This window comes from Scyliorhinus torazame, chromosome 6 (genome assembly GCF_047496885.1).
Source record: "Scyliorhinus torazame isolate Kashiwa2021f chromosome 6, sScyTor2.1, whole genome shotgun sequence".
In the NCBI taxonomy this organism is placed as follows: domain Eukaryota; kingdom Metazoa; phylum Chordata; class Chondrichthyes; order Carcharhiniformes; family Scyliorhinidae; genus Scyliorhinus; species Scyliorhinus torazame.
The window spans coordinates 85,753,396-85,766,211 of NC_092712.1; the positions used below are offsets into that span (position 1 = coordinate 85,753,396).

At 42.8% G+C, this 12,816-nt stretch overlaps 1 protein-coding gene across 1 annotated transcript in view; it reads right to left on the bottom strand.

Annotated features, from left to right (window-relative positions):
- Positions 1 to 3,473: 3,473 nt before the first annotated feature.
- Positions 3,474 to 12,816, bottom strand: part of LOC140424871 (phthioceranic/hydroxyphthioceranic acid synthase-like) — a 31,888-nt gene continuing 22,545 nt past the window's right edge. The window contains exons 3-4 of the mRNA XM_072508409.1: positions 10,169 to 10,350; positions 3,474 to 10,050 (exon numbers count right to left, since the gene is read on the bottom strand). Coding sequence (XP_072364510.1) covers positions 4,474 to 10,050; positions 10,169 to 10,350 — 5,759 coding nt within the window. The 3' untranslated portion in view covers positions 3,474 to 4,473. The remainder of the gene's footprint in view (positions 10,051 to 10,168; positions 10,351 to 12,816) is intronic.

The following is a 12,816-nucleotide window of genomic DNA, read 5'->3' on the forward strand; positions in this document are numbered from 1 at the left end:
GTGAAATCTTCCCAATTGACCCACAAGGGAAAGGGGCAGAGCTGGAGGGACTGGTGTTTAAACAAGCCCAAAACAAATTCCGCTACCTGGAGATCCAAATTGCCCACGACTGGACACAAATCCAGAAATGGAACCTGATGAATCTGGTAGATGACGTGAAGAAGGGCCTGCAGAGGTGGGACATGCTCCCATGCTCCCAGGCAGGGAGGGTGCAGACGACCAAGATGAACGTACTGCCCAGGTTTCTGTTCCTGTTCAGGTCCATACCAATCTACATCCCCAAGACCTATTTTAACACAGTAGACAAAATGATCATGTGGGGGAAGGGGGCTCGAATCCAAGTATCCCCCAAAAATTCCTGCAAAGAAAGAGAATCTTGGGAGGCCTGACCCTCCCAAACCTGCAATACTACCACTGGGTGGTCACAGCAGAAAGAGTGAAAGAATAGGTAGGGGAGCCGGAAACAGGATTGGTAAGGATGGAGGAGGATCCTGCATAGAGACGTCCCTAAGGACCCTTGCCACAGCAACACTCCCACCCCTGCCAGCCAAGCACTCTATAAGTCCAGTGGTAATAGCCATGCTCCAGACATGGAACCAGCTAAGGTATCACTTTGGCTGACCAAAATGTCCTCCATGGCCCCCAATTCAAACAATCACAAGTCGCGTCAGCCACAATGGACACTACCTCTACTAGGTAGAGACAGGACCGGGGGACACTGACAGGCACTTCTATACGAACGACAGATTAGCAACGCTGGAGGAGCACGTGGAGTGGTTTGAACAGGCCAAAGGAAATGAACTTTGACACTTTCAAATTAAAAAGTTTCTCTTTAAAGAAAAAGCAACATACCCACAACGTTGGAATGCTCACTAATAGAGGGGCTGTTAGGCACAGGTAACTTAGTGAGGGGGAACTGCAGGGAATTGCATGGCCGACTGTTAGAGGAGGCATGTTCCCTGCTGGATGAGACAAGGGAAAATGGGAGGAAGAACTAGGGATAGAAATAGGGTGGGGGCTCTGGAGCGAAACATTGAACAGGGCAAACTCCACCTCCACGGGGCCGCCACCTCTGGCCGCGGTGGCGACCCCGTGCAACAGGGCGGACCCACACCGTGGGCTGGCCCCGACTATATAGGCCCCCCAGGATCGCACGCGCCCATTGATCGGTGGCCCCCGATCGCGAGCCTGGCCGTCCTGGAGGCCCCCCGGTGACGCATTCCCACCCCAGCGGGAACTTGGCCAGTTGTCGGCAGAGAATTGTCGCGGGGGCCTCTTTCAATGGCCCCCGACCGGGGCTGCGTCGACCGCGCGCGTACGATTGGCGGAGATTCTCCCGGAGAATCGCGGGAGCGGCGTTAGACCCATTCGCGGGTCTGACACCCATTCTCCGTCCCCGCGCCAAGCGCGAATGCGGAATGGAGGCTCGGAGAATCCCGCCTATTATGGCCCAGGGTTTAGAGAATACTGAAGTATACCATGGAGTTCACCTGGCCCACAAGTTTTAATATATTTTGGTTATGGGGAGCACAAGGGCCCACTTTACAGGTGTGATGCAACAGAGAACTAAAAGTATTTTTAAACAAAAACAGTGTTTATTCTATGAATCCAGTTAACATTTTATAAATACACAGTAAACAATTTATCAACTATCAACCCTGACCCACCCCCCAAAAGATACAGTGCTTTATATAACCCTTAATAACTTCCCAAACAACATCCATAAGTTAAACCCTTTTTAAAGACAGCAGGTTTAAATTCTCTACAGAAACAGGTATTACTTGAAATCATCAATGAGCTGAAGACATTCTTTAGCTTGTAGCGAGAAAGATCAATACACACATCTGCTTGGTTCACATGCAGCTCTCCAACTCTGAAAACTAAACGAAACACAGAGCTTTCAGCGAAAACCAGCTTTCAGCACAAAACGAAAGTAAAAAGCAGAGCAGAGCCCAGCTCCATCCACACACTGACATCACTGCAGGTATTTGATAAACACCCATTTCTTAAAGGTACATCCATCTGACACTCCCCATATCCTATTTCTTCGTGAAATCACTCCTGGAGTGATGTATCCTTCCTCACAGTCTTACAAAATTTAAATAAATATTGGGATGCCTGACCAGTATCCTAGCCACTGTTGGGATCTGGTCTGGGATTGGAGTACTATGTGCTGTAGCCAGTTAAAATGGCTAACTCCTGATTTAGAATGGCTAACCCCGATTTAAAATGACGAACGGAAAAGGCTGATGGGAAAATCAGCCAACAGGACTAAAACAAGCAGCTGCAGGTAAAACTGTGTATTCGCCTCTGGGAAAGCCAGACAGGATCGATACTTGCAGCCATCAGCATAACAAAACACCAACCATCTGAATATTAATTAGCAATCCCCGGGAACAATGTGCAACAAATTAGGCACACAAAGCCAGACATTTCGGCGCCAACAGGAGCCTACACAAAGGGAGGTGAACGACCACCCCAAAACCGCCCATCAATCAAGGAATCGCTCCAGCATTGGAGGATATCGAACCAAGTGATTGGGACGAAGTCCAATCACTTGGAACCAGGTACAGGGTCCGCCCCGAAAGGCGGGAAGCCCCTGGGGACTATAAGAATAGAGTCCAAGTTCAAATCAACCCTTCTTCACCCTGCTGCAACCCCTGCTGCCTTCTGCAACAACCGCCCAAATCGTAAGTCTTACTTCAACGCTCGTAATGAGATAGGCGCTCCTAGCTATCGATCTGTACCAGCTTCGAATCCCGCAGGCTCAGAACCATAACGAAAGGCCATTCGTTTCCCTGACCTGGTGGGCCATTTCCAAAGTCAAGTATTGGCCTGTTAATTGTAGGAAGTAGCTTAGAAGTAGAATTTATGCATAAGTATTGATTACTGTATATAATAAATGTGCGTTGATTTAACTCTTGCTAAGCGGTGTGTTGGATTATTGATCATTACTTGAACCACGTGGCCATATCAGAAAGATACCTGGCGACTCAAGAGCAAAGGTGATAGAACAAGAGCAATTAAACTAAGGCTAAAGTAAGAAGCAACAGTGCTACTACAGAAAGTGTAGCACTATTATTTAGGTGCTTTTGTAAGAACTATCCTTGTGCATCAATTTTACTTGTGCTGATAAATAACTTTGATTCTTGGGTGGTGAAGATTATTTTCTGTTGTCATTGACGTGGTATTGATTTTGGGAGAAGATTTGAAAGAGGTCAAAATGGCACTTCCATATTATTAACATATTGTAAATGAATCAACTGTCTGCTTTGACTGGAAGCTTCTTCTACCAGCCCTGATGGAAGTGCAATTTGCACAGGGACCCTGGACTGAATATTAACTGAGAGAACAGGTGGGTTTGGGTTGGGTGGGGGTTTTCGATGTGAGAAATCTGTTTCCCAACCAAACCGACCTCAAACCATCCAATACTGGCCTTAACTGAATAATCATAAGACTGTATTAGTATTCAGTTGTATTTCCAATAGTCAAATGTTTTATTGCAGGACAGTTTGATAAGAACATTAACAGTTACATCCATATACACCATAAATAACAAAATAGTTCAACTTTGCCCTTTAATTAAGAAAATTATAACATGTTCAGCTAGAATTCCACAGTAACAATCAAACAAAGTCTGAACATTTAGTGAAAATGTTCCCAAGTGATGAATAGTGTTAGAAACATATTGTGCACTTCATTATTTACATTTTGGAACATCCTAATGGAAAATATTTGAATTATACTATCATTCCAAGCAATCATAGTTATTCATAGGCACTGCAGGTGAATGATTTACTGTTCAGTTCTCATTAGTTGTGAGCATTTCCTCTAATATAGAAAGAAAACAATAAAATAAGCTAATTAACAAAGAATATAGCTAATCTACCATGTCACCAATTAATCACCTCCTAATAAGCAATAAGCCAGCAAGAATCAAACAAAGCCTTAACATTTAGTGAAAATATTCCCAAGTGATGAACAGTGTTAAAAAACATATTGTGCATTTCATTATTTACAGGATAGAACATCCAAATGGAAAATATTTGAAATATACTATCATTCCATGCAATCATATTGAGTCACAGGCACTGCAGGTGAATGATTTACTGTTCAGTTCTCATTAGTTGTGAGCATTTCCTATAATACAGAAAGGAGTTAATTAACAAAGAATATAGCTAATCTACCATATCACCAATTAATCACCTTCTATTGAACAATAAGCCATCAAGACCTGACTGACTCTCAGAATCTGAGGTTTCCATGAACTTGTCACCATGGCAAACTTCTGCAAATACCTTGGTTGAAATATTTATATTTAATCATGAACTAATGTCCAGATCATTATTTGAGTAATATAGGATTCAGAATCTAGACGCTGTGTCTAACTGTTTGGGAATTGCTGGAAAAGCATTCCGATTTTTAGACATGGAAAGTACTTTCTTCTCGTCAGTGCCGTTGATAGTAATTATTTTATAACCGGGTGAGCTCTTCAAGTGTATCACTCAAAGATGTGTTCAGTGGCAGAGTTGGTTTTCCAAAGTGTGGTTGAACAGCAGTTTTCTCTTCCAGCAGTGACACTACAGTATGTATTGTTGTCTTTGGATCAAGAAACGTTACGAGTGGCAAGTTGATGTTTTTTTCCTGATAAATACGATTCTGCACTGTCATACTGAGCATGGAATCAAGGCCAAAACTGGAAAGATATGATTCTTTCGTAAACTCTGCAGGGTCAGTATTACTGACATCAGACAACAATGCAATGACATACTGCTCAGGTGTCATTGCTGAATTACTCGGTAAAACCTGCTGTTGGATGAGCTGTGTTTTACTGATTTCATCCTGTACAAGTGAAAGGAATCGTGCTTTGAGAAATTGATTCTGAGAGACAACATTCTGATATAAATTCGAGAAATTGAATTTACAGACAGCTTGTTGTGGACTGTTCAATACCAAGCAGTGTTCAAGGCATTCAGAAATTTCTGAAACTTCCAGTGTCATTATCCCTTTCGATTCGAGAAATCTTTGGGTGCTGTCCTTATTGAGTAACAGGCCGAGGTTTAACGCACCCCAGTTTAAAGATTGCCCTACAAGCCCTTGGTTTCTCCGATAGTGGACAAAGAAATCAAGAAATGAGTTTGCTGCAGAATAGTTTGACTGGGCAGAATTCCCACTAAATGATGCAATTGAGGAGTAACATACAAAGTAGTCCAACTGGAGGGACTGTGTTGTATAGTGAAGATTCAGGACACCTGCAATTTTGGGATTCAGAACTTTTTCAAACAATGTTTGATTTAGACTTTGAAGAAGGCCATCATGCAATACAACAGCACTGTGAAAAACTCCTTTAATTGCAATCTTTGGAAAAATGTCATGAAAGGCATTGATGGCTTTCTCAACATCCGACAGCACTGAAATGTCACAGGCCATGCTAGTTACCCTAGTCCCAAACTGATTCCAGAGATTTCTAAATTCTCCCTGCTTCTCATTAGATGGAGTGCTTCTTGACAGAACAATGACATATCCACCACCATGTTTGGCAATGAAATTTACTGTGAGGAAGCCAAGCCCTGTAAGTCCCCCTGTCACTATATATGCAGCATCACTTCTAAAAAGTTGCTTTTGGCTGTGATATACTTGTATCTGTGACATCCTACTATTTGGTGCCTGCGCGCTCTTCAGGTCAACAATTGAAACAGCTTTGCAGGTAAAGTATGATTCTGCCCTGCATTCATCCACATCAGAGATCACTTGCTGAAAATCAACTTTTGGTAAATCAAGCAGTTTTCTTTCCAAATGCATTAATCTCATCCACTTGTAAATATCACACGCAGATTTTGTAAGATATCCCTTCTGAAATATGTTAGCTACCTGCAAAACGTGAACATAAACATCGTCCTTTTCACAACCAGCAATGTTTTGAGAAGTATGAAACACCTGGTTGTTGTCAAATAGAACAACAACATGTTTAGCAGAAAAACTGTTGACATACTTTGCAATTAAAGATGTATTAATAGGGGGCAGGAAAAGCAATGCATCAGAATGAGTAAAAGCAGGTGAAAAGTCATGAGATTCAATCTGAACTCTCCACCCCAAACCATTGGCTGCCATGGACAGCACTTTAATCAGACATGATTCTGGCTCCATGGAAACAATTAGCAAACGTTTGTGATATTTAACGCGAGGCAAAATGTTATGCAGTATTTCCCATGCAAGGACAAAGTATGAAATACATGGTGTCTGCTTCAACAGTGGAATCTTACTGCTCTTGTAACAAACAGATGCAGAAAGCGTGACTGTGGAAAGTGCTGCAACTGGGTAACATGCAGCAACGTGATCTCCTATTTTACATGTCTTTACATCACTGCTGACTGCTGTGACTGTGCCACTGAAATCTAGAGCAAGTAGTTTGTGCCCCTCTGTCATTGATTTGTTCCAGTACATTGTCTGTCCAAAGTGCATTTCTGATACACTGATTGGAAAGTAATCTGATGAATGGATGCAAATTTTATCAATTTTAATATGCACAGTTTGTTTTGTTGGCTTATTCACTTTCCCTTGCTGTGGTGTTGCATGGAAATTTGCAACTTTGTAGGGATCCAATGTTTGGAAACTAACATTTTCAAAACCAGAGTAAGGAACCGTGCTGTGGACATTATCAGACATTTTATTGGGCATCCGTGTGATGTGGCCTGTATACAGCTTTCCTCGCCTAATCATTACTTCGGGATAATTGTCAGGCAAGGTAATTGCATTTGCTAATGCCCCAATATCTGCATCAACGGCAGAACTGATGTCAATCAGGTGAAAAGTAACATCTTGAAGTTCTGCGGCACATGATCTGGTCATGCCCCATAACGCAAAGCCTGCCGTGATCTGATCTATTGTTTTGTCTGATGTCCTGAATGTGATTGTTCTGATAGACTTTGTGGAATTTTCCCCTTGAACTAGTTGAAGGAGTTGACGGTAAATCTCACAGCAGCTGCTAATATGCTCCACCACTGCTTTGCTGTTCTGGTCAGTTAGGTTTTGCATCCCCCACATGAATAACACTTCATCAAAGCTGCTCAAATCATTTATATTGTGCTGCCTTAGAACCTGTGTAATTTCTGTGTCCATCAATGTCTTAGGTTCTTGGTAAGGAATATATGAGGACTGCTTGTGCAAGTACTTTTGAAGGCGACCAGCAATTCCACAGTTATCTGCAAAGACCAACAATTTGGGGGCAGAAGGATGATCTATACTTTTGGGAAGATGAAGTATTTCCTCCCAGTTATTCTGGTAAAAATAGTCTTTCAATTCTGCAGAATTCTGTTTGCTAAGATATGTAATTCTGACATGTTTTAGTTCTGCAATGAGGGCTCCCTTTGTATCTGTAAACCCCCCGGAGACCTCATAAAATTCTGCAGTACTATTACATGTCCTCATATACATCATCATTTCCTGTTGCATTGGTCGGCATATTGTCAAACTCCCTACGGATGTCGGGAATCCTGCTCCAGAATTTGACATTTTCATTGTTACGACAGCTGTCATTTGCATATAATAATCTAAAATGACTGGATGAATGTGGTAATCGTGCATCTGCAGCACAATTTCATCAGGTACCTTAATACATGTTATAGCTTCCTTTAATTCATCCCCACAGAACACATCCCCAAGGTGTCTGAAAACTGAACCATATTGGAAACCTAAAGAGGAGAGCTTGTCATAGATGTCTTCTGCCTTTATCTTTTCCTTGGCCCGTTGCAAAATATGTTGAAGAGCGATAATATTTTCTTCAACGATGCATTCCGGTACTTGACGAATCTCTCCCTTTGCATACGTGGCAGAAGATTCAAAAACCACAAACTTGGACACTTTGTCTTCCTTGATAAGTTGTACCTTGAGCTCAGTTGCGTTTGCTTGCACAATACGGGGATTCAAAAAAGTAATACTGATTTGACACAAACTGAGTGGTATCTTTGGCTTAATACTTGCCAGGGCCGATGCTATGCCAAGCTCCACGTGAATAGAGCCAGGTAATATAGGGACATTGTTGTTTCTGTGCTCCAATATATATGGCACTGTTGCTGGTGTTAGGTTGTAGTTGAATTCCTTGCCATCTCTGTTTGAACTGCAGAGGAAGGGGTGTGTGGTAGATGCTGCATTTTCATTCCTTTGCCTCAAATCTTCAAAATTGACCTGAAGTTTGGTACGATCAAATTTGTAGCAAGGATACAATGTTGGAGCAGTCTCACATCCTACATACATATTTTTCCAGTCAGGATTGTACCCTAGTTCAAATAGTTTTGATAAAACTGAAATCAGTGTTTCATAATCCCTCTCTGGCTGTACTGTGGGAAGAACCAGAGCGTCATGCCCTACAATTTCTTTGATGTACCTTTGTAAGGCCCTTCTTGGACCTATTTCTACAAACACAGCATTTTTCACCTCTGCAACTGCAGTTCTTATAGCTTGTTCAAAAGCAACAGGATTGCGAATATTTCTGGCCCAATATTCCCCTGTGACACAGTCACCCCTTGAAACCAGTTGTCCAGTAACAGTGGAAATTACTTTTGTCTCTGTTTCATGTTTTTCTAAGTTGCCTATGTTGACTTCCACCTGTTTTAAAATTGGTTCCATTAAGTGACTGTGATATGCTGCCGGAACATCTAAAATATGAAGGAATACATTTCTGTCACCAAATGAACGGGACAATTCTGTGTGCAGTTCGTCCACTGCTTTCGAGTCACCTGACACTGTACATGATGAAGGACTATTGAATGCAGCAATGCACAATCTCCCTGAATATGAATCAAGTTTGTCTGACACTGTTGACAGGGGTAAATTGCTAACCACCAACATTCTCCCTCCTGTTACTGTCGACTGTAATACACTTCGGTGGTAAAGCACCTTTACAGCATCTTGTAGTGAAAGTATCCCAGCACAATGAGCTGCAGCAACTTCCCCAACAGAATGACCAATGGTAACATCTGGCTGCACTCCCCAAAACTTCAAAAGAGACACAATTGCCATCTGAATGGCAAATAGCACCGGCTGTGCTACGTCTGGTTTTGTGAAGTCGGCACAGTCGTCTTGAATTAAATCTAGCAATTTGATGTTTGTGTATGGTTTGAGTATTCGTTCTATCTCTTCAATTTGTGACCTGAACTTTGCTTCTGTTTGTAGAAATTGTTTGCACATACCTCGATATAAAACACCATTGCCACAAAATACAAATACTAGCTTTACCCCTGTCTTTACCGGAGTTACGTCAGTATTTGTGGCTGATTTAAGCTGCTGCTGCAGATGACTGAGAGAAGATGCCACAAATGCTTTTCTGTATCTGTTATTTTTGTGGCTTCTTCTGCAGGCAGATGTATATGCCAGGTTCTGGAGCACAATGTCACCATTTTCCTTTATTTGGTGACTTGTGTCTTTTAGCATCATCTGAATGGAATTCTGGGAGGCAGCTGAAAGCACAAATATCTCGAATGGTTTTTGTGCACAGTTATGTACAGAATCCTGCCGGTACTCCCTTACTACTACATGAGCATTTGTTCCCCCAAAACCAAATGAATTGACCCCTGCCATCTTCTGTTTCATCCAACTTTCATTCCATTGTTTCACACTGGTAGGAATATGTAGATTCAAAGCTTTTGCATTGATGCTTGAATTCTCCTCAGAGTAGTGGAGTGATGGCACAATTTTTCCATGATACATCATGAGGAGCACTTTAATTAAACCTGCTGCTCCTGCAGCGGACTCTGTGTGGCCAATGTTTCCTTTGACAGAACCCATGATAAGTGGAGGTAGGTTTGGATGCCTGGATTGCCCAAGGATATTTGATATGCTGGCTGCTTCTGTAGGATCACCAGCTGGTGTTCCGGTTCCATGAGCCTCCATGTAGTGAACCTCTGATGGGTCAACATTTCTGGGGTAAATACTTCTCAATAACTCTTCTTGTTGTGTTTTTGAGGGTCTGGTGATGGGTGTGACTGTCCGACCATCCTGATTGACTGCACTATGGACTATTACTCCCCAAATATGATCATGGTCCTTCTGTGCCTGTTAACAAGATTAATGGATATGGCAATTTAATGATAGATATTGGAATAAATATCAATATTTAAGTGCATATTCTGGATAAAAATGGAGAGAAACAGGTGTGATAATTATGCATTACCTTTGCAAGCTTCTTCAACAGAAGAATTCCACAACCTTCTCCCCTTCCGTACCCATTACCGTCGCTGGAAAATGGCTTGCTCATTCCATCTGGTGATATCATCTTTGCTTTGCTAAGTGCTACATTGACTCTTGGTTCAATGATGCAGCTCACTCCCCCACAAACAGCCATCTCACAATCACCTGAAAGATGAACATGGAGTTTGAAATGTTTAGTGATCTGTGTATATGCAAGGGGTCAATGTAGATGCAATACAACTGAGCAAGCACCAGAGGGAGCACGGGAGAGGTATAAATAGAGAGAGACAGGAAGTTGGAGGGCACTTCACAAGAACGGCAGCTGGGAGCAGAACAGGCAGGCAGCTCAGATTTAACATTAAGTTAAGGGCTGAAGAGAGAACGAACTGACAATAAAGCATCTACTTCAACTTTAAGACAACGAGCTTTATTTAGAGACAAGGAACAACACATTTTACCAGTTGAGTGGCTTTAACAGAACTAGTTAGATTAGGTTGGACAAAAAGAGAAGAAAAAGAGAAGACTGGACATTCGACTGTGGAAGACTTCGCAGCAAATGGATCCTCGACGACTAACTATGGGACTCATTGGACCTCTAGGGCAGCTGGGAACAACCGGAAATTTAAGTTATGACTGGAAAAGATTTGAACAGATATTCCAAATATTTATCGCAGCTAATGTGTAGCCAGCTGGGATGGCCACGTCCCGATTACAAAATGGACACTTGCAAAGAATGCAGGGAAAATTGGACAATACTGAGAAACAAGCAGGTGCAAGGTCTGTCTGTTGATTACAGCCTTAGCTCTCAGACAGGACAGAAACTGCTAAGCCATTTACATACTAATGAGCTATCTCCAGGGACAAAATGGAAACATTTAGATAAACAATGTCAAGGCAGACACCCCGGCGCCAGAGGAGACTCAAACTAAAGCAAACCAACGGCCACCTAGGACACGCCCAGCAACCAGGGAACCCACCCCTCTATTGGAGGAAGATCAATACGAATGATTGGGAAAGGCCCAATTAATTGAGGCCAAGTTCAAGGCCCGCCCAAAAGCGGGCGAAGCCCTTTTAGGTAGAAAAGGTATTCCCCAAGGGAGAATCTTTCTTCTTTGGCCTTGGTTCTCAGCGAAGAGAGAGACCAGCCGAGCAGCTACGCCAGACCAAGTAAGTTCCAAGGCAATGCACGCTACGAGATAGATGCTCCTAGTTGCTATCCTGTCAACAGCTCAACCCAGCAGCCTCAGAACCGAGCAACGGCCATTGTTCCTCTGACTGAGAGGGCACCCGAAGCTCAGTATAGGCTTTATTAATCGTGATAGTTTAGTTTGTTGAATTTATGCATGAGTAGATTTGACTGTGTGTAAATAAATGAGCATTGCTTTTGAACTTACTAACTGGTGTATCGAGTCTTTGATCAGTATTCGGTTCTGAACCTTGTGGCGGTGTCGAAAGATACCTGGTGACTCTTGAGTAAACGTAATTAAACAGAGAAAATTAAGAGACAACACCAAAGAGAGCAACATTTACTGGCGACATCTGATGGGAATCGACTTAGAAATGGCCTAACCACTCCGAGAGAACCCAAAATTTGAATTGAGGATCCAATTGGAAACAGAAAAACCACAAGCGTAAGAACCGTACTGATCAAGCCTCTGAGATTTGGAAGTGTGTTAATGCATGCGTACTAACAGGGACATAAGGTAAACCTGAGAGATTTTGTTGCGTAAAACTGTCGGGAGTTTTGTAGGTCGGAAATTAGCATAAGCCGTACCCGTGTTTACATCACCACTTTATCACCCCCTATTCCAAATTCCGTAGAAGACCGAGATAGAGAAAATGGCAATGAAGGCAATGGAACGCCTTATGAACCCCCAGGAATTCGAGGTCGCAGCGACCAGTAGAGTGGGACAGTGCCCCATTTGGGAAGATGAGATCAGGAAATATCTCAAAGGGAAAGGATGACCCCTTTGGAGTGAATTCTGCGATAATGAGGAAACAGGTCCCGGGAGTATAGGGCATACTTGGTGGGAGAATCTGTCAGAGATCCACAAGAAGAGCTTAGGGAAAGCTCGAAAGCCGATGGCAATCGTGACCTGCTTGGCACAATTGCGAGGCATAGAGGAGGTCATTAGGACGCTCCGTAGAGAGATAGAGGAGAGAGACAGAAGTAGTGAGGTAGACGTGAGCGAAGTAGAGAAGGAGAATAGAGATTTAATCGAGCAGTTAGCAGCAAGAGACAGAGAGGTGGATGATGCCAAGGGGGCACATCAGTCTTGTCTCGCACATTTGAACAGTTTTCAGACGCAATATGATAAGGCCTATCAGGACACGCAACGTGCGGTCTTGGTAAGACAAGAGACAGAACAGCAAGTTGAGAAATTGCAGAAACAATGCAATGATCTGAAAGCAGCCCTACGAGCACTCCATAATTCCACGACGGAACAAAGGCAGAGCTCTGTAGACCACGCAAAGTGCCGGAAGCAAATTGCAGAATTGCAATCTCTGCTTTCCGTTCAAAATGGGTTTCAAAGCACGTTTGGACCACAATTAGATCATGAAAACGGCCCTGACTGGCAGGAATTAAACACGACTGCCCATAGATACATACATGGGACATGTACGCAGGAA